This window comes from Dreissena polymorpha, chromosome 2, assembly GCF_020536995.1.
Source record: "Dreissena polymorpha isolate Duluth1 chromosome 2, UMN_Dpol_1.0, whole genome shotgun sequence".
Taxonomy (NCBI): Eukaryota; Metazoa; Mollusca; class Bivalvia; order Myida; family Dreissenidae; genus Dreissena; species Dreissena polymorpha.
The window spans coordinates 13129994-13153217 of NC_068356.1; the positions used below are offsets into that span (position 1 = coordinate 13129994).

Below are 23224 nucleotides of genomic sequence, written 5' to 3' on the forward strand. Positions count from 1 at the left end.
CAGCGCTTGTTACAGTTATTGTATGTATAACCGCATGTAAATAAATATATCAGTGAACAGAACAGCAAAAATATTGTTCATATTGTTTAATGTTTCGAATAAATAAGATATACATAATTTAAAACGATTTGCGGGTGTTATCTTTAGCAACTATTTGAAGGGATTGCTGATATAATTGGTCGGAAATTTGCACTTTACACATATGCAAAATCATCGATTCGCTACTTTGAATTCCACCATGTCACATCTGTTAAAAAAAGCAAATTGGTTGCTTGTGTATTTTTCTGTAAATTGGATGAACTAATATTTGCTGAATAGAAAACCATCGCCCGATATTAAAAAACAGTGAAATATGTTTAAAAACATAGAAACGCTAATGATAAATCACCTTACAGACTTAGGCAAAGTTTTAAAACCCTTCAATGGTCCTTAGCGCCGACTCGGAAATATCATTGGCTCATTTTGATAATGCGTCTCGTAAAATAGGCGACGACGGAGATTAACCGTGTTAATGCAGCATGGGGTTTCAATGTTGTTTAATTACTATGATATTTGCCTCATCTTACTTGTGATCGATTAGTCAGGACAACACGTACCGGTTGTGTTGCAAGATGGCTCACAACTACAAACACCAGAACAACTGTCTTCCGACTGTTCTCAAACACATTTTTTCTGTTACTTACACTCGTAACCGGAAATCGGCTTCTCTGTTTTAATCGTGGGCAAAAGTAAAAAAAGTTGCTCAATATTTTACACCAGAACAATCCAACCTGGGCTTCATGAATGTTTGCAAAGTGTCGTCTCAGCTTCGCCTATGAAGTCCACACAGGCTAATCCTGACGACACTTTTTGCATGAACTGGATATGTATAAGACGATACTTCCATTAAACAAAAAATGACATAATAGCGGAAAGTGCCGTCCCTTATTATTTGCGCACATGCATTAAGTCCAGTTTTCACAGAGCGCCTCTTAAATAATGGCCGTTATTACGCAGAGTGCTTTATGCTGGCGATATTTAATAACCATTATATTTTCATTCAGATAAATGACTTAATATTTACATGACTGAGCACTCTATTGTTGTGTGTGACATGTCTAGATTTTTATATAAAATATCAGTGTTTTCATATTACATATATTATAAAGAACATCACGATTTATTGATCTCAAGATACATGTATAAATTTTATGTTCATTCGAGTCTGTAATTACATTTATTAATAGATATTAAAGTTAGCAAGATGTGAAACGTATGTGTTAAAACGAGTTTATGCACACTTTCATATGATTAAATGTAAAATCCTGGTGAAACAATTGCGATTCACTCTAGTAGAGTTCTCACAGCTAAAACGAGCGACACAGAAATCAGTAATCCGCTAATACCAATTGATTTGCAACATCTGTGCGCAAGTCTGTCCCGTGGTATCAAAAGATTAAAAAAAATAATGCATTCGCAGCCTCAGTTGATAACGAACCATTTTAGTGTAAGAAACACACAGCCGCAATGGTGACTAATTAATAAGAATATAAAATAAACAATACAATAATTGAAATACTGTAAAGCACACATGTCTTATATTTGGATACGCGTTTTTGTAGCTGTAAGCTGCTACGCTTCAGGTCTACCAGCACCGGCCAGTCACCAATGCGGTTATAAGGTAACACAATTTAACACGTAGTTGTTTAGTTGGGAGCAAACCAGTTGAACTACAATTGTGTGACTGTGCTCCGCGGGTTACTTCGTCATACATGTATTTGTAGTTATAATGTAACACTATACATTATATGTAAGATAAAATCTGTTATACGAACCTCAGTTTCTAAAATAAAACAGAAGATGAACATTATGTGAAGTTTTTACCTTAAGCTTCTTTCAGTTAATTAACAATTTAACATGCATTCACCGACTTGTTGCTGCATGTAAGGGCAAAGTTCGAGTTCAAATGTTTATTTCATTTCATACACTCAAATACACTTAAAACAATGGATGGAACAAACTATGATGTGGTAATGACACAGTTATTAGTAATATACATAGGTGTTTGTAATATTCGCAGTACAAATACATTGTTGTGTGTCATATTCGTGCTAACATATGAAAACTGTTCATCTCTTCTTATTAATACATTCTTATTAGCTGCATATAATTATACACTGAAACAAATAAATTAAAACTCTAAAAACTTTTTATAATATGAAAATTATACATGTAAACATATAGTAAACACGAGTAAGCACACGTTTTAAGAACACTTTTGATCACTTTATCAAATAATCAAACACTAGTGTTTATCTCAAATCAATGTAAACATGACTTCACCCATTAATATGGACACACGTTTGTCACACCAACGTTCATTTAAAAGAAATTATATAATTATTAATTCAAAGTTATTGTTAACACTAGACATTTCTGTAAAGCGTTTATCAACATTATTAGAATCATTTAATGAAAATTTAATCAAATCTAAACAAATTATAAACACGACTTTCCTCGACGTTGTAGAATGCAGCCCTGCGATTTGTTGGAATGTGATAGATGAGTATTAAACACATGAGTAGGAAGTGACAGCTAGGACTTCAAGTTTCTTTTCATTTATTTTCTATAGCTATAAGTACGACTCGGCCCTTCTGTACGGAATACCGTTATGCCACCGTGGTTACACATTAAAATCCACATCGCGATAGTACGATGGCGACAATTCGATAGTCATATCGTACTGTCGCCATCGTATCATCGCATTGTCGCCGTCGTACTTTCGCATTATCTCCATCGTACTATCGCGTTGTCGTACTGTCGTCATCGTATTTTCGCATTGTCGCCATCGTACTATTGCACTCTCGCCATCGTATTGTCGCACTGTCATCATTGTATTATCGCACTATCGCATTGTCGCCATCGTACTATCGCACTGTCGCGATCGTACTGTCGCACTGTCGTCATCGTATTATTGCACTATCGCATTGTCGACATCGTACTGTCGCCATCGTATTGTCGCACTATCGCCATCGTATTGTCGCACTGTCGCCATCGTACTATCGCATTGTCGCCATCGTACAATCGTATTGTCGCACTCACTGTCGCCATCGTACTATCGCATTGTCGCCATCGTATTATTGCGTTGTCGCCTTGTCTCCATCTTACTATCGCATTGTCGCCATCGTACTATCGCGTTATCGTCATCGTACTATCGCATTGTCACCATCGTACTATCGCACTATGACATTGTCGTCATCGTACTATCGCACTATCGCATTGTTGCCCTCTGGATTTTAACGTGTAACCACGATGGTACTAACGGTATTCCGTACTTCTGCGACGAAGTTCCTTGTGTATTTGTATTTTTGGAATGACTTTTGTGACTGATGTACCGTGTTGTAACTTTACAATGTAAGTTTCTGATGTATATCATAAAGGAACTCATTAGCGATTTTACAATATATCTAGTAAAGTAAGCGTATTATAAGCAAGATCAAAATTGTATTATTCTGCGCTAAAATTAAATTAAATAGATGGTACATTTGGAAATGCTTTTTCAATAAAAACACAAGAATCAAAGTTTTTATTGTAAGATATCCACTTGCCTTGATCCGAAGCTGTCATAGGTCCGGGATATCCCAAACAATTATGCACGGTCGTTAATCACGCGCGCCACCTCTTTTTGATATGCATTAATAAATGCGCCAATGCAACTTCCGAGGTGGCGCTTAGGCCCGGATTTTTTGACATTTCATGGATAATTAAACAGGGTAATAAGGTTTTATATGTTTTTCAACATATTTCGCATTATTTTAAAAAATCTGGCAATGTAGTGCGATTCAGCGAAGATTTATTCATCCAAAAATGTACAGAAACATACACTCTCAACCCATTTAAAAACGTGAGAACCTTTATAAGTATAGGCATTGTGGAGTTTTAAAAAGAATTTCGATGAGTTTTTCCTGTATGATGAGAAAATGTTTACCCAATTAAATCGCTAACGGCATCAAACGATTGCGTACAACATACATTAGATGCTGCATGCACACAAATATTGGCTTCTTTCCGACGTAGCAGATAATGTTGCATTTTTCCACAAGAGATGGAGCCAATGCTTTAGAAGTGGCGCTAATGATAGAAGGTGGCGCCAATGCAGGATGTATCAATTTACAGTCGTATCGCAATGTCATTATCGCATGATGTACATTCGGTAGATAAATGTATTTGTTATATTTAGTATATTTTTCAATGTACATACGAAGGCCAAAATCTTTACAGAACCTAAACACATTATATAATAAATAAGATGTAGTATGTTTTAATAATTGTATAAGTGATCATCTAAGTTAAGAAAACACCAACATGAATATAACATATTGTACGATATATACCAAAAAATGTAATACTCGATAAAACCAATAACTTGATGTTCAGCAAAATCAAAATAATTCATCGACCGCAATATATGTATATAGTATGGCAATTCACGAAATAAATATAAAATAATACTTCTTGAAACGATGATTTGTGTATCTTAATCCAAATGCTTAATTTACTGAAAGACCAAGGGCAACGAACCTTAATAAAGCTCACATATGTTGTATTTCCCACGATCAACCCCAACAAAAAATAAAATAGCTCGGTCTTTTTCCGTAACTTTTTTGTATATTACATGTTAAATGATCTTATCATACAAAGAAGAACGTTTAAACCATCAAGACATTATTAGAAAATTACTTTTTCTTATTAAAAAGGCACGCGACTCAAATGTGATGAAGTAGTCAACTTACAAACAAATAATGCAAGTCTTGTAAATATAATAGAAGCCATATCATAAAATATATCACTTTAAGATATCTATAAATGTTCATTGGCGCCACCTCCTAATCTGCGCGCCACTTCCTTCGCATTGGCTCCATCTCTTTTTGAAAAATGCAAATGTATCTATTCGATCGGCTAGAAACCGATGTTTTTGTGTATTCATCAACTTGTACAGGTTCAAAGCAATCGTTTTATGTAATGGGCGATTTAAATGGCTGTGATTTTGCTCGTCACGGTGGCAAAAGACATCGATTTGCTTTCACGAAGTCTACCATGCAACAACTTATAAAGGTCCTCACATAACCAAATGGGTTGTGATTGTATGTTTCTGTACATTTTTGGATGAATTTATAATCGCTGAATCGCACTACATTGGCCGATTTTTAAAATAATGCGAAATATGTTGATAAAAACCATATAAAACCTAATCACCCTGTAAAATTATCCGTTACATTTCAAAACATCCGGGCCTGAGTGCCACCTCGGAAGAAGCATTGGCTCATTTATTTATGCATCTCAAAAAAAGAGGTGGCGCGCGTGATTAACGGCCGTGGAGATGTTTCCTGTTTAGCTTAACTCTCTGTATTTTTGTTTAAATATAGCTTTTATATAACGTTTTTATAATGAATGAAAGAATAACTCGTGGACTATAAATTATTATGAATTTAAAGACATTAACAAATAGTTACTCTTGTTATATGCGTACGAATGGTATTTAGTATGAAAAATGCGGGTATATACGATTTAGTCAAATATTCATGAATTTATATAAACTGTGTAAAAAACTTATTATATATATATTTCAATATAAATTAAAATAAAAGTTAAGAAGAATATGTGTCGAAAAATGCGAAATAAGCCAGATATTTAATTCTGAAATTGAAAACGGCTGTACAGCCGAATTCGCAAGCATGTATACCATACATGTACGATGTGCATCTAAACTTAGTTTAACGGTTTATTTGAAATTCTGCAACGATATCTATTCATACGACACACGAACACTATCTCCGATCCTAATACAAAGACGAATGCTTCGGTTATTGTAGGAAAATATGTACGTCACTATCGGCTCGGGGCGCTAATTTGTCTTTGCTGCATTTTATGAAATTCGGCTTTAATGTATAATTTTCTTTCCTATTTTGTGTTATTGTAACATATTTTATCAATATATTACAATTAAACACATATAAAAAATCGTATATACCCGCTTTAATTTCGGCCTGGAAAAAAATCTTTATTTACGTTGATAATACAGGAAAATTAGGTGTCGTTTGCGCAGCTTGTCAAGGCATTAATAAATGTATCGGTAGGTAAAATTTGGTACTCGCGCAGAAATGCATCGAATATTTACTGCGAACATAATTTGTTTTACATTTGACTCGTCACAATCGCTGTTTGTTAGATGGTTGTCTGAAACTGCAAAAGACTACAATCGTGTGTTGTTGCAGTCCCTTTAGTTGATATTATAATTGTCAACTGTCTAAATCTGAACAGATGTAACGCTAAAATAAATTGGACATGATGTAAAATGTGTAGTAAAGCATCTACCATTCATTATGATTCACAGGCAAATTCTCCATCCACCGCAATATTATTCACTAATCGTTGAATCAATCACACATTAGTGCACACAGTAATGTACTTGTAGTGTTGAGATCAGCTGATTTGTCAGATAGATCTTCACCACAAATCAAGAGAAGAGTGCTTGACCTCCAGTACACTCCATAAAATAATCGGTAGCAACATTCACGTAACGGCAAGTGGGATACTCAGTACTACTGCTCATGGCATTTAATATTCTTTGTAGTTGGTCCGAAAGTTACTCATATTTGCAACAGACTGTATGATAAGTGTTCTTAGACAACAGTTGACTACCGATAATAGCATACGGCAATACGACCACAAGCATACCAGCAAGCCCATTTTGTCTGTCAGTTTGGTTCGCATTATGTGATAGCGAGGCGTGTGAGAATTACCAATTACATAGTTTAATTGTATAATAAAATAATTATTAAATGTCACATTTATATAATTATTATCATTTTCCGCACACTACATATTTATTTTTTTAAATCAAAACAATACATAATTTACAAACGTATGTGCGCATACTATTGGTAAATCGTATAATCGGTAAATGTCTCATTCCCATTCACAATCTGAGTTGGGTAAATGAATGTCGTTATTGGCGAAAAAGATACGTAATTAAAAGGCGATCACTCCAAACAAGCAAACAAACATGCGGACAATACATGTTTCAGAGCTGTCACCCTGTGAAGGATGACATGCTGAATGTGCATATTGTGCCACACACACACGATGATGTCGGCTGGGTGAAAACCATAGCCGAGTATTACAACCAGGGTGAGTTGAAAAAATATAATCGATAGTTAGTTGTATGGTGTTAACCTAGGCTACACATATAATGTTGAAGCTGATTTAAAAGTACTTTGCGACATGAATTGTAGACCACAAGATTACTGAACCTAAGGTCAACAACATATTCTGCTCAATCTCCACGCAGAGTTGTTGTTCCATGCTCACGCATACAATCTTTTCCATCACAAGAAAATCCTACCAGCTTTTTTGTTTGTTTAAGTATTATATAAGGAAAAGTAGTATCATTTTCTTCATATTTTGAAAATAGTGTTTAAATCTTGGTTCAAAATAAAAAATACCTACATTAAAAAAGTAAAAATAAGAACGGTAAAATTATTGTACCACGTGGCTACGCTATCGTCACGTGATTGGTTTTGAAGGCAGGGATTTGATCCAACTACGATGGTTTTAGTCAGATTTCTGCGCGGAGGTTGCACTCTGCTAGAGTGTTTCGCCCTTTGTGTTTGCATGCGTCCGTGCATTTAAAAGCAATGAAATGAGTCATTAGATACTTTTATTTTTTGAGACGATTTGCCTAAATTTTGTGATTGTTTGCCCTCCTTTAAAATTCTTCGAAAAGTTCTGTTTGGCTATGACACGGTACCATTGCTCAATGTCACACCAATTTGTATTAAAAGCCTATACACCCTAAAATCAACGAATAGTTCGTAAAATATTTCGAAAAATATACTAAACACACACAAAAATGTTCCTTATAGCAATAGCTACAATTTCTACGCTAGATGTGGTCTGGTAACAAAGAATTAACAAGATACCAAAATGTTGTTTTTTCGAGACAATATATTCAACACATGTTCATGTACCAAATTTTTATTGTGTCGTATGAATAAATATCGTAGCGGGACATTAAAATGAAATACATTGTGCCACGAAAAAAAAGAGCAATGTGTATCTCTTTTAATCTTTGTTACCATACCAGATATAGCGTTGAAATTTTGGCTCTTGATATAAGAAATACTGATTTGTATGGGTTAACTTTATTTTTCGTAATATTTTTTGAAGTATTCGTTGATTTTGAGAATGTATGTTCCTTACAAGTATTAATATTGGCAGTCAAAGTGGTTTCTTAATTTCTTATGCACTTTACCGCTATAAATGTCTCTATAAACAGACATCCTTAGCCTTTTAAGCAAATAATTCAGTTACATATCGGCGCACTGCCTTTGTTTTAATTTCAGACGTTTCGTATATAATTTCATCAGTTGTGGAAAGCTTATCCAATGACAAAACAGGGATGAAGAAGTTTATTTATGTTGAAATGGCCTTTCTTAAAATGTGGTGGACAAATGCGAATGACGAGGCTCGGCAGAAATTCAAACACCTTGTTGACAAAGGTAAGGTAGTGTTGGTTTGACATTTAGTGTGTCGTTAAAGCTTACATTTAATTCAACATATATTTTCATCACATTTCAATATTGACTATTTATATTTAAATATTTATTTCTCAAAAATCATTCCGTCAAAATGTATGAAAATATATCTCGTTGAAGAACCTATATATATATTAGCTAAACGCGTGTTAACTTCAACTGAGATGGGTTTTTAAAAATCTTATGCGATTCAATTGTTTCTCTTCTGAAGCATCTGTGTATATTGAATATTGTCATCAATCACTGTTATTCAGTATTTTGCGGAATACCTAAATCGGTTTTGTTAGCCGTTATTATAACACAATCATTATACATATATATGTCTGTAACTAGCAATAACCACTCTAAGGTGAACGGCAATTAATAATAACAGCTGACACACAGAATATAACTGTCATTGTTTTAGATTGGTGGCTTCCATACTTTTTAGAGTAGTTTATTGTGTTTGTTTGTTTTTTAAACAGAAAACTTCAGCATCTCCAAAACAATCTTATCTAAAGTTAACGTTGAAATCAGGCGAAAAGAACAGTTTCATTTTGTTTCCATATTCATCGCCAAGCAAAAGAAGTAGAGAAGTCGGCTAAACTTGTATTTACATGTATACTATGCTGTTCTATGATTGCACACGTCAATAAAAATATGTAAAACACTGACATGTAGAAATGTCTATATATCAATTAAAAATTCGTGTTTTTTTTTGTTTCTTGTTAACGTTAAGTTACTTTAGCAAATATGATCGATGCAACAATTACCGCACTATTTAACAGTAAATTCCAGGAATATGATCAAATGCAGCAAAAATGATCGACAACTCAATTTGGAATACCAAAAACAGCATGTTTTTGGTCGGAGCAAACATAAGGATCGTTCGGGTTTGTGAAAACAAACAACTCAGTTAAATCATAAAACTTATGTACGGCCCTACAATAGTAATATCTAGGTTTATTAGTTTATTTAAGTCTCATCCAATACATGTGTTATACAACATATATAAAACAGGTTTTCAATGCATAAAATATAACAACTTATACTGGCCAATCTTAATTAGATTTACAGGAGACTATTATACACAAATAAACAGTAATAGCATATTAACACATAATAAAAGGCAAACTACCATTGTTAACCTTAAAATTTAGAACTGCTCTTAAAGGAGGGGACCTTAAAAGCTGAATTTTGTTAAACCCTGGCATTATCACACACATAATAAATGTTTAAAAAGAAAAAGGCATATATCACCCATTATCAGATAACGAGTGAACAGGTTAACAATGTTTATCTACATAGAGTTAAAGCATTATAATAAATAAAACAAAGTATAGTATCAATTTATATACAATAAATTGCACAAGATACTATTGTAAAAGTAATACATAAATTAACATTGTAACTAAATGAAATTAGATAGAGAGGAGTCTGTCAGTAAATTACCATTGTTAAGGGTCAACCAATAATCAACAATAGCGTTTTCACCCTTATATTATAAATACAGTAGATAAAAACTTATAGATTCAACACCAACAACAGAGCCATTTATCGGACAGACCCCTTTACTCCCTACCAAATACTAGTATTTCCAATCACTATATATAAAATTATATCACTGCACTTTGCAGAGACCCAAACAAAGCTTGTGTATATTAAGTAAACACTTAATTGTATATATAGTTATTTCTAGTTTTTAACATATCATGGCAGGTTTTGGCAGTGTATTTAACAATTTCAATATTGGATAACAAGAAAAACATTTTATCAATATCTGACAGATTACCGAACTCACTATTAATATCATTAGCCTTTTCATAAAGTTCATTTCTTGTATTTAAGTAAGCTTGACAATGCAATAAAACATGTTCTTCATTTTCAACAGACTCTCTACATAATGGACAAAGTCTCAAATCTTCAGGTATATTTTCATATCTCCCAGTTTCCAATCTTATGGGAGCAACTCCACATCTGAATTTAGCTATAGCAGATCTATATTTATATGATAATGGCATACTTAGGTAATGTTCAGTCTCATAATCGGTCTTAAAAAGAGCATATGTTCTTAATTTATTTCTTCCTCTACCCGATGATCCAACTGGGTTTTGTACACTATCTTTCCATGTACCAATAAATTTATCCATAGCCAATTTAACAATATGATCACAGAAACGTTTAGATGACATATTCATGATAGCATTCTCATATTCTACAAATTCAGCATCTTCAAAATGTTTATGAACTCTAAAATTCCAGTTTTTACAGCTTCTATTACTTTTAGTACAACAAAATTTGTAAGCTCTATAATTTAATCTACTATTATCCATATTCATGAGTCTATGTAAAATTTGTGAGACAGACCTCCATTGTTTCACTTGTGGCGGCTGCCAACCAAACTCGCCATAGAGAGCATTGATGGGTGTGTATTTGCCAGTTCCCAAAAAGAATCTTAGGGCCCTATGTTCAACTGCATTAATGCAGGAGTATGACCTTGTTCCCCAAACAGCTATGCATCCATATAAATATGTTTTTTATGACAAATTATTACTATTCCGGAACATATCAAATATAGTTCGACTCCCCTTCAGGTTCGCTGGAAATAATTCTCGGAGGCTGGTGCATGAATGACGAGGCTACACCCTACTATCTGGACATAATAGACCAACACAGTCTCGGCTTTGAGTTTATTCGCCTGAACCTCGGAGAATGTGGCCGTCCAAAGATTGGCTGGCAGATTGACCCCTTTGGGCATTCGAGGGAGCTTGGGTCTTTGTTTGCACAGGTGCTTGTTATGAAAATGGGGTTATCATTTTTTATTGCGACTAAATTGCAATTTATATTTTAATTCCGACTATTAGGTTATTACTTACGCAATAGTATTTGGTGTGTGTGAATCTGACGTTCACAATTCGATTGCGATATGCTTCAAATCTTTTGTATGTATTTTTACATACTCGATCAGTATATGATCATTGTAAACTCCACGAGATGAACAAATGGCATTGGAAAAATGAAATAATTATATACTGACTTTGTTTTAAGTATGTAACAAAGATGTATGCGATTCTTTCAAGAGCACATTGTTTCCAGTTTGGCTTCGACGGCATGTTTGTTGGCCGGATAGATTACCAGGACAAGCAGAAGAGAGAAGCGACAAAAACGCTGGAGATGGTCTGGAAGACAAGCGACTCGCTAGGTGCCACGGATTTTACATATGAGCTGTGCTCTGTGAAAACGTGGCTCTAAGCATGTGCGTAAAGGGTCGTTCCAGATTATCTAATTTATGCTTCATGGATGTGGCGTTTACATGAAGTCTCTTGAAACAAAAATTCATTATAGGCGGAAAGTGTGAGCCCTGATTACCCTGTTGGAACTGCACAGGCTTTTCTGGGACGACTTTTTTCGCAACTGTAGAGTCCCATTTTCACAGAGCCTCGCACCTATTTGTACTAGCAATCTGTTTGCATGCGCTTATATTTTTAATGAAACCTTCGATGAATCGGCATGTTTTACTAGTTTTGCGTTATGTGCTTCACCCGTTATAACTCTTGTAAGAATAATAATGGTGACGATTATATTTGGTGATAAAAATGTTCGTTTGTTATTTAATAGCAGTATGACGGCGGTCTGTACTATAATATATTGAAGCTGAAGTCTTTGTACAGGAGAGTACTCGGACCTGTTTGTGGGCGTGTTGGACAATGTGTACTGGCCCCCACAGGGATTCTGTTGGGACTACTGGTGTGGCGATAGGGAACTCGTGTCTGGGTAAACATGTACACACTTTGTTGCTGTACCTTTATTACACTTTTCTCCACATTATTGTATAAACTTAATATTTGGCTTAGAAGTTTTGCAAAATGTCGTTTTAAACGCTTTTATGTCAAAATGTGCTTTTTCTAACGCTTTTAAATAGCTATTTAGGACCTCGTTTAGTCGAACTAGAATTACAGAAGTTTGGCAGGTCGTGATTGTTGCATCGAAAATAATAGTAAAGCTTTGAACGATACACGTTTGCTTTTAATTCATAAAACACTGTAATAAACTGGTGACATACAATATCTGATTATTTTCTCTGTAACGCCATATTTCATTTACGTTATGCAAACTGTATATTAATGTAAAAAAATAGTGGTCTGTATGCATCATCATTATCTGACCAAAACATTCACGAGTGAGTATAAATGGAATAGCCTTCAGAATGATTAACTATTACAGTTCGGATGCGTATGTACAGTCGAAGGTCGACGATTTTATTGGGCTCATGAAGGCGGAGGTAGGTGTTGTAGGACAATGAGAAATGAAAATAAAAGTTTCATGTCTGTTAAAACGGATCTCGTTTTTCAAGTGAAAGTTCAGATCTATATGTTCACTTGTTACAATTTAACGCATCATTTGTTTGACAGATAATAAACGTGGCAATATTTTAACATACATATATATGAAATGTTTTAAAAGCAAATCGGTTCCTAGAGTTTAGAAATCGCATTTTCATTAAACTGCAGTCGCATTCACGGAAACTCAACAAATTATATCGCAATGTCGCTGAATAACTGATTTTCATAAACTGTAATGATTTTTATTCATCTTATCACTGTTAAGTATATACGTTTGCATTTATATAATCGGTAAAATATATTAATGTATTGGTAAATATAAATACATGTGACTCACATGCTTTGATAAATGAAGGGTAATCGTTACGCCACTAATCACGTGATGGTGGAGATGGGCAGTGACTTCCAGTACAGAGATGCCGACAAGTGGTACAGGAACCTGGACATGCTCATAGAAAAAGTCAACGCAAGGGTAAAACATACGTATGGGTATTGTGCATACTTCAATATGTAATTTATGGATATTAAAGAAACATATAATACACGACTGACCGCCAAACAATACTTACTTTTAACGTGCGTCTATCAAACACGCGTGTGCAAAATTAAAATGTTATAGACTTATGTATGAGTGTTTGTTACGAGTGTCTGATACTATGTGCACATTCATTTTCTTTCAACATAAAATGTAAACATGATAGAGCGCTAACAAAAATATATTGTTGTTTTTGTTTTCACTCAACGGGTCTTTATGGTATTTCTATCCAGTAATAAAAATATACTTATTTTGTATAGTTATGAACATTCGTAACTTTGTATAATTATATATTCAGCAAAGCGACCCAGCCTTCAAGATGAACCTCCTGTATTCCAACCCCGCCTGCTACCTGTACCAGCTAAACCTCGCCAACCGCACGTGGACCACGAAATCAGACGACTTCTTCCCGTACGCGCACCGGGCACACTCCTTCTGGACCGGTTACTTTACCAGCAGACCGAATCTGAAGCGCCTCGTCAGAACCGCGGGCGCACTCCTACAGGTATTTTATTTTTGCAGCTGTTGTTCAACGTATTTGAGCATGTCTGAGCATATACAGAGGGGATAATCACGTGATAGTCAAGATGGCGACGTCCATGACGAGGCAGGTATTTTTCGCAGTTTTATACCCTTAATTACGTATGTTTATTTTTTAATACCGCTCACTTTCCAGCCATATCAGTAAGACTGTGATAAGCGTTTATGTTGGAATAATATTCGCTTAATATCTTGACTTACCTCGCTACGAATGTTCTTAAAGTCGAGAAATAGAGCGAATAGTAATACGAAATAAACGCTTTAATCACTTTCTTGCTGGAAAATTAGCGGCCTTAAATAATAATACAAGTTATAAAGGGTATAAAACGGCTAAAAATACCTGTATTGGCATGGACGTCGCAATCGTGACTATCATGTGATTACCCTCTCTAATATATGAATATCGAAAGTTTGTCTTTATTAAAGCTGTTAAACACTTTATTGCACTTCAACCGTTTCAAACAATGCATTTTTGTCCTAAAACACCGAAAAAAATATGAGTTCAAAACATGTCTTACACAGTTTAATTCAAACTGTACGAATATACGTATTGCCATGTATAACGTAATATAATATAACACGAATCTGTGTCAAACATCATGTTCTTATTTCTCCTTTTTTGTTAATATTTTGTTCATATTAAGTATGAGGGTTTCAATGCTTTTCTATGATTGGTCTTTTAATTACTTATTTTTATACCGGCTAGAACAATACATATTTCATATATATTCCTGTCATTGCAGACATGCAAACAACTGAGCGCCTTGACAGAAATTCCTCTTCAAGAATACAAAGAAATCGATTATCTAAGTACTGTTACCTTATCTACTGCATTTTATGTTCCTTTTTAGAGAAAATATAACGAGTTCTGGAACTGTCAAAAATAAGTCAATATAATATGTTTGCAAATTACTCATTAAAAACCTATGACTTGTCAACACTCTAACCTAACACTGGTGGTGAACTTATTAAAAGTGAACTTCAGTCTTTTTTCTCTGCTATGATAGATGATGTACCTAATCCAATTGATATAAATGAGTTTCGCGGTTCTTGTTGCACTTTCCGACCTGTGAACAATATATACAAAGTTAGCAGTTATACAAAATATCCTTTTTCGACACATGCTTCACCACAGACGTGACGCAAGTGTTTATCAATGCACACTTTGTAACAAAGATGTGTAAATATTTATGTATATTTGTGTTGAACAACCGTTTGCTTAAGCATTTTTCTTTGCAATTATAACAAAACATGTATATGTGTGTATCACAAATGATCGTATGCGTATAATATATATTAAACTTCGGTCATTATGTATGTGTATGTGTTTAACACAGAAGCATGTTGTGTTTTTATAAGTTTGTATGTAATGCAGACGCTTGTTCATTATAAATGTGTGCAACAAAGACGCTTTTTCATTATAAATGTGCAACAAAGACGCTTGTTCATTATCTTTGAGCATTACACAGACCCTTGGTCATAATGAATGCCCTCGTATTTTTTGTTTCCAGAGGAAGCGATGGCGGTCGTTCAGCATCATGATGGTGTCTCGTAAGCGCAATCTACGTTTGTAGTTGTATGGTGCAATCTACGTTTGTAGTTGTATGGTGCAATCTACGTTTGTAGTTGTATATACGCATTTTGTTCTGCTTTTTCAATTTTATGGTGAATGTCATATTTGCAATTTTAAGGAAAATTTATTTCTTCGTAGTCGTACGATGTTTTGTATGATCTTGCATATGTTTACTGTTCATTCGAACAAATTGTTCCCAACGTTCTGATATTGTGTAACATCAAGTAAGTTCGCAACGACTCATGAACAAATCGCAATGATTTTGAAGGTAATAATAAACGGTCTTCATGAATGATATGTTGAATGTTTTATTGCGTTGTTCTGCATGTACAAATCTTTACTCGCAATTCATTTCAATAATGTTACGACCCTAGTGGAACAGAGAAGCAGTACGTGTCCGACGACTACACTAAGCTACTTCAGAACGGTATCAGCTACTGCAAGGTGAGGATCCGACCAAACTGAGTTACCTTTCAAGTTTACAGTTTGGGTCATGTGGTTTAAAACAAAATCGATTACAAATATTTCATCCATAAAATGATAATAAGTTTAATACCAATTTTAATTTTGGTATGTGCAAATTAAAATGCCATTGACACGAACTGGAGGGGAAACGATTATTCGCAAGTCTTTTGACTTTAAATTAAAACGATTTTAAAAATTAATAATATAGACACAATATGGAGAATCGTAAAATTGGTGCATACGATTTTGTTTTTGTTTTTACAGAACATCACAGCACGTTCATTAGCACGCTTGATGACTGTGAACAAAAGCACAGAGCTGACATCCGTGGACTTGGTGTTCTGTCCTCAGTTGGATTTAGCACGCTGTGACCTCACAGAGAAAGAGGAGAAGGTATCAACCGACGCAAACAATTTAGATCTTGGATCCATAAAACGACAAATGTAGGAGTATTGCGTTTTCCCTTCAGATTACTGAAAGGTTGTTACAATTAATGCAGCTACATGTATATACATTCGACAATAAATGTAATACCGTAAGCGAATGTTTATATTATCCTCTTGGTTTGCTAAACGGCTATGACACATTTATTTTGACTGTTGCCACATTCTGTTCAAAAGCGATTATTATATGATAAATAAATGTTTAAGTTTACCGTGGCGGTATACAATCCCCTAGCACGAAGTCGGTTGACCTATGTCCGTATACCAGTGAGCAAGGGCGACTTCAGCGTCCGGAATGCTAGCGGGTCAACCATTGGATACCAGGTAATCGTTGACATCATCTTATCATCTGAGTCTTGAAAAACGTCCACTGTCTACTATAATAAAATTAATAATACTATTATCTAACATTTAAAGATATGTGTAACAAATTCATTAAATATTTAAAGGGTTTCTATACGCGGACGCACTCAACTGATTATTTTAAAACATATGGCTTACTTATTTCTCGCTGTGAATGTTATATGGAAATCCTCGAGATATGGCTGGAGGTGTCAATTATAAAAACAGGAAAAGATAAATCGATGAAGCATATTGTAAACTGTGTGTTTATACATATAGGATCGACAAAACGCTCATTCAATGATGTTATATTGTTCTCAGCAAGCTAAGTGGCATGTGTTCCTTTCTTGGATTTCATAAGCGACGAATTGTAGCGAGCATTTTATTTTCAGAAACTTCCAATAACACGCCAGACGGAGTTGATTCCAGATAGAGGCCCATCTCTTGCCGTGGATGAACTCGTGTTCCCAGCGTTACTTCCGCCTCTCGGCTTTACCACTTTCACAGTTGAGAAAGTTGATGCAACCAAGGACACTGCGAATGGTAACGGGTTTGACAATACTAAAACAAAAATGTCGTTTTATAGGCCAAAACATATTTGCTTTAATTAAATAAAGCCACGAACCAAACATTCCGAACAACAATTATTTTATGTAATTGAATAGGCCGTCCAAGATTTTGGAATGTATTGAAACTTGCCATTAAATGCTCTATATTGATAAATGTAAACATTTAAACTAAAATTCTCCAGTAAAAATAAACAAGAATACAATTTTAAAAAAAGGAAAAAAAAGTAACCGTTAACAGGGCTCGAACCACTGACCTCTGGAGTCCTGGAGTAAAAAGTCTCCCGCCTAGACCTCTCGACCACCGATGCTCATGCTTACAGCTGATGTTTTTTTTTTATCTATATAAGCAATCCTCGTAGTATACCAAACTAAAACGACAACAGAACTTTCCAAATTATTCAATCGTTTCGCGTCGCACGACGCTCTATAATTTTCAGGTTTTCAAATCATCAAACGATGCATATAATGGATATTTAAGAGCATGGTCAATGGTCAGTATTACTATTTCCTCAAAATATCATAACTAAAACGAAAATTTGCGAAGCTGAAACAACTTTTGTTTTAATTTTGTCAATTTACCAAACCGTTGGACGGCCCCTTTAATGTAGTGAAAACTATTTAAGTGTCATTGTGTAATTGAATTTATCCGACGAGTTCGAGAAAGGCTTACATGACAAGGCTTGCCAAGCCGTGTCAGCCTTTCTGAGACGAGATGGATAAATTCAAGTTCACAATGTCACTAACATAGTATTGAATTTATCAAACAATATTTAATATATTTATTTAAATTGTTCCTGATGCTTTCAAAATAATAGTATTTCATTACTAAAAAACACAAACACATCAAAATCAGATTAAATAAACTGAATATAATCTTTCGATGGAAACATTAAAACTGTTTGTGATCTTTCCCGTTTACGTCACTCGAAATAGTCATCGAGAATTCCACTTACTCACAACTGAGTTTGACATTTGGATACGCATATTTGTCTTGATTGAATTTGTTTGTCCTTATTTTTGATAGGGCAAAGATCTATCAATAAACATGTTAATTGATAGAGTTTTGGATAAGGATACCCTATATTTTTCTTGTTGTTTTTTTTATCTTTTGTATAAACATCGCATAATTGTGTGTGTTATGCACATCGCTACCGATACAATTATTAATAGTATTGGATATAGTTTAAATAAACAATACGAGCATTCTTTTTTTCTATATGATATGAAATTTTGGTTTTAGATTTTTTTTAGGGTGGTGGATGACACAAATGCCAATAATTGTTTTATTACATTTCAAAAGGTCTTCAAATTTGCAATACACACGTCTTATTAAAAGAATATTATGATTAAAAAAAGAACAATGTTGCGGTTAAGACCACAAATGTGTTACTAATTTAACACCATATGTATGTATAATGCATCTCTAGCAGAGCAGGAATGGCTGGAGGAGAAAATCAAAGAGCTGGCAGAGCAGTCGTTTGGTCCTCAGCCGTACAGTGAAGCGGTGGAGATCATCGAAAATCAGGTGATCTTTAGTATTCGAAAATCAGGTGGATCTTAAGAAGTAGTAGAAGTAGTTCCCACCAGTTTCCTTGGTTGATTTTGATTTCGTTTCTTTTTCATGCATATGTATGAAAAGTTTAATACCAAAATAGGTTAAAAACTAATCATCCAAGCTTATGTCCGTAACAGAATGATGCAGTCTGAATAGATCTTGTTTTCAAAAGTTGCGTTTGTCCTGTATTCACAAGTTATTTTATATTCTTGAGCTATTTTGGAATATAAACATAATATATTGTTTCTGTTAATGAAAGTATACTATTAACGAGAAATAAGAATTCGAATAATGAGTTTGCCAACCGCAACATTTACTAATTAATGCTTTAAATACCAATTGTGTGGTCCGGGTTTATGATGCGGTATGAGTGCAGTGTTTTTGCAGTGTTCACTGCAAGTAAGGGCAATCAGTTCTTGCTTCTACAAGAAAACAAGGGCTGTTTGTAAAACATGCATGCCCCCATATGGGCTGTCAGTTGTAGTGGCAGCCATTGTGTGAATACGTTTTTTGTCACTGTGACCTTGACCTTTGACCTAATGTAAGTTATCATCCGGAAACCATTGTACTATTTCGAGTCACTGTGACCTTGACGTTTGACCTAGTGACCTGAAAATCAATAGGGGTCATCTGCCAGTCATGATCAAGAGGGGAGTGAGAGGGGGGGTATAATGTGGGGTGTGGTAATTTATTAGATGTTTAAAACAAAATATTTATTTATTTTTTTTTGGGGGGGGGTGGGGGTAGGGGGGAGTGAGAGGGGGGGTATAATGTTGGGTGTGGTAATTTATTAGATTTAAAAAAAATGAGAGGGGGCCAGGGGGGTAGGGGGGGTGAGAGGGGGGTATAATGTGGGGTGTGGTAATTTATTAGATGTTTAAAAACATTTTTTTTTTGGGGGGGGGTGGGGTGGGGCGGTAGGGTGGGGGTGAGAGGGGGTATAATGTGGTGTGTGGTAATTAATTACATGTTTTAAAAATATATATAATTTTTTTTTGGGGGGGTGGGGGGTAGGGGGTGGGGGTGAGAGGGGAGTATAATGTGGGGTGTGGTAATTTATAAGATGTTTAAAAAAAAATTGGGGGGTTGGGGGTAAGGGGGGTGGGGGTGAGAGGGGGGTAATAATGCATGGTGTGCTTATTTATTAGATGTTAAAAAAATAAAAAAAAATTTGGGGGGGGGTGGGGTGTAGGGGGGGGTGAGAGGGGGGTATAATGTGGGGTGGGGTAATTTATAAGATGTTTAAAAAAAAACTAGTGACCTCAAAATCTATAGGGGTCATCTGCGAGTCAAGATCAATCTACCCATGAAGTTTCATGATCCTAGGCGTATGCGTTCTTGAGTTATCTTTCAAAAAACATTTTACTATTTCGGGTCACCGTGACCTTGACCTTTGACCTAGTGACCTCAAAATCAATAGGGGTCATCTGCGAGTCATGATCAATGTACCTATAAAGTTTTATGATCCTAGGCCCAAGCGTTCTTGAGTTATCGTCTGACAACCACCTGGTGGACGGACCGACAGACCGACAGACCGACCGACAGACCGACCGACCGACCGACATGAGCAAAGCAATATACCCCCTCTTCTTCGAAGGGGGCATAAAAATGCAATTGTGTATAGTTCAAATTTTCTCAAAGTATTCGAAATTTGACGCAATTTGTTGTTTTGGAATGTTCACGTCAATGTATTTCCCTTTCAGCACTTTGATTGGGTAGCTTTAAGGTATATTTAAAATTCGTGTAGAACGTCCCGTCCGTCGTCGTTTCGAGTAGTAGGCGAATAAGCTTTTAAACTTTCCTGATTCGAAAGCCGGGGATGATTAACTTGTTTCCTTCACGCTATTCTACATGCTATTTAACTTGAAAAATAGCTTTACAAACAAGGATAAAGAAGACGTTCGTTGTTGTTGTTTTTCGTACCGAAAAAGAAAAAAAATCTTACTATATCCGCTCTAAAATGTTCACACACTCACGCACAATGAAAAATGAAAAATATTTCGCTAAACTAGCTATTATTAAATGTTGGGACCCGAACCTGCACACTCTAGATCTTTGTGATAAGCATTGAACCACAACACTATTCGCCTCCTAATAGTTTTCAGGTAAAATGTACTGCCATATTGAAAACCGTGCTTGCATATCAAGAATTACGTGTTGCTTCCCAAATAATACCCACACTGCATTTTTAAGCGTTTACGTAAACATCAATAATCACGGTCAGGAAGAGAGAAAATGTTATCCTGTCACATTTTCTTTATTTGACTATGTATAATTAGAAAAAGTGAACGTGTGTGTAATCCTATTGCATTTTGTTTATTTTCCCATGAATTATTCCGTGTAGTTCTTTACACTTCTATAATTAATTTTACTAGGACACCTATAATTATTCGCGAAGTTTTATCACACTGGGGCAAACTTTCACGCCTAATAATCAATGCCTTATCAAGTCAATGTTGGACATTTCACCTTTGTGTATTGTCGGAACCAGTGGAAGGATTGTATCCTGGGTTTATTATCCCCTGGCGAACAAAGGGGTACAATGTACGGCGAGGTGGTTATCCTGGGAAAGGCGGGTATTATTTCCAAAATTCGATTTTCTTGCTTCTATTTTATGTCTTTATATGTCTTAATTGACCAGTTCTACACTGTGTCGGTGAGTCGGGAGACGGGGCAAATCTCGCGCATCTGGAACAAGAAAGAGGACGTTGCCGTGGCTCTCAAGCAGAACTTCTTCTACTACGTTGCGCATGATGGCAACAACTTCGATGCCGACGGTCAGGCGTCCGGTGCCTACATCTTCCGTCCTACGTCAAACAATCCTACCAGGGCAAACGACGGGACGGTCGTGGTAACCGCATACAAGGTTCATAAATATCATAGCCTATTACTTGTACTTGCTGCATAGTTTTTATAAGGCAGTACTACTGTATAAATAAGCTGACACTAATATAATCGACTCGTTTGGTTTTGAGTTCGAAGAACTTGTGCTTCAAACCTTGACCCCATTCGCTTATATGAGCCGTACTCCGTAAAAAGGGGGTTTAATGCATGTGTGTAAAGTGTCGTCCCAGATACGCCGCTGAAGTCCGCCCAGGTTAATCAGGGACGACACTTTCCACCTAAACTGGATTTTTGCTAAGAAGAGACTTTCTTGAAACGAAGATATCATAAAAGCCAAAAGTGTTGTCCCTGATTAGCCTGTGCGGACTGCACATTCTAATCCGGGACGACACTTTACTCACATGCATTTATTCCCCTTTTCACGTGTTACAACGACCATTTCTAAATAGTGTCATTGTTTTTTTAAGCTTGCTTTAAAACAATCAGTAGACTACGTTGTTGATTTGTTAATTAAAACTTAAATTAAGCCACTAATAAAGTAACCATAGTGCATGTGTACCCCTTCTATCTGCATCGCTGCAGGGAGGGCATGTACAGGAAATAAGGCAGGTTTTCTGTGACTGGATTTCTCAAGTTATCCGCCTATATGACAACTCGAGCCATATTGAGCTGGAATGGACAGTTGGTCCAATACCATCAGGGTAGGATTATATTTTACAAACATTTTATTCATTGCATCCAATGTTTGTTTCCTAATTTATTTATATTTTTTGTTATAACACATTACGCATGCTAGCTACGCAATCTCCTTTTTACACTATTGATATGCATTTGTATTACCAGTAAATAAAGACACCGAGATTAAGTCAATGATGTGCTTGTATAATTAACCAACAGTATAATTAACCAATTAATTAACCAACGTGTCATGCGAAAATGGTGTTTATGCCACATGCGGCAAATTTAATGATATATCTTTGGTAGCACACGATCGCCCATTGTTTTCTAGCAGTTTAAACGAGGGTCGGGAGGTAGTAACCAACTACATGACGGACCTGGAGACGAACGGCGTATTCTACACGGACCTGAACGGCCGGGAGACGTTGCAGCGCAAGTAAGGCTTTGTAAAGGCAAAATTCGTATTTCAAGTATTTGATTTTTATTGTGTGTATTTGTTGATTGCAATTTGATTTTGTTTAAGCCGACGTGTGGCCGTTTGCGATTTGTTGTGGTTGGTAGAGTTGCACATTGAAATGAACACACATGGACATTTTGCATTTAAGCATGTAATAAACATTGACTTCGACACATTCCAAATAGCCGATTTGCGACCCTTTTTTAATTTAAGTAGAAGAAAGGAAGGCATTGTGTCAATCTTAATTCCACAATGTTAAGCAGATGCTCATGCATCAGTGTACAGTTTTTAGATGCAATGAGTGTGTGTTTTCGTATACAATTCA

At 35.5% G+C, this 23224-nt stretch overlaps 1 protein-coding gene across 1 annotated transcript in view; it reads left to right on the top strand.

The window, feature by feature from the left end:
- The first annotated feature begins 1519 nt into the window (after nt 1–1519).
- LOC127866465 (lysosomal alpha-mannosidase-like) overlaps nt 1520–23224 on the top strand; it is a 39541-nt gene continuing 17836 nt past the window's right edge. The window contains exons 1-19 of the mRNA XM_052406983.1: nt 1520–1660; nt 7068–7170; nt 8385–8540; nt 11150–11343; nt 11652–11757; nt 12227–12329; nt 12780–12837; nt 13254–13370; nt 13732–13938; nt 14717–14783; nt 15485–15524; nt 15921–15990; nt 16276–16404; nt 16662–16778; nt 17189–17339; nt 18793–18890; nt 21562–21786; nt 22347–22465; nt 22774–22878. Of these exons, the coding sequence (XP_052262943.1) occupies nt 1571–1660; nt 7068–7170; nt 8385–8540; nt 11150–11343; nt 11652–11757; nt 12227–12329; nt 12780–12837; nt 13254–13370; nt 13732–13938; nt 14717–14783; nt 15485–15524; nt 15921–15990; nt 16276–16404; nt 16662–16778; nt 17189–17339; nt 18793–18890; nt 21562–21786; nt 22347–22465; nt 22774–22878 (2255 nt within the window). The 5' untranslated portion in view covers nt 1520–1570. The remainder of the gene's footprint in view (nt 1661–7067; nt 7171–8384; nt 8541–11149; nt 11344–11651; nt 11758–12226; nt 12330–12779; nt 12838–13253; nt 13371–13731; nt 13939–14716; nt 14784–15484; nt 15525–15920; nt 15991–16275; nt 16405–16661; nt 16779–17188; nt 17340–18792; nt 18891–21561; nt 21787–22346; nt 22466–22773; nt 22879–23224) is intronic.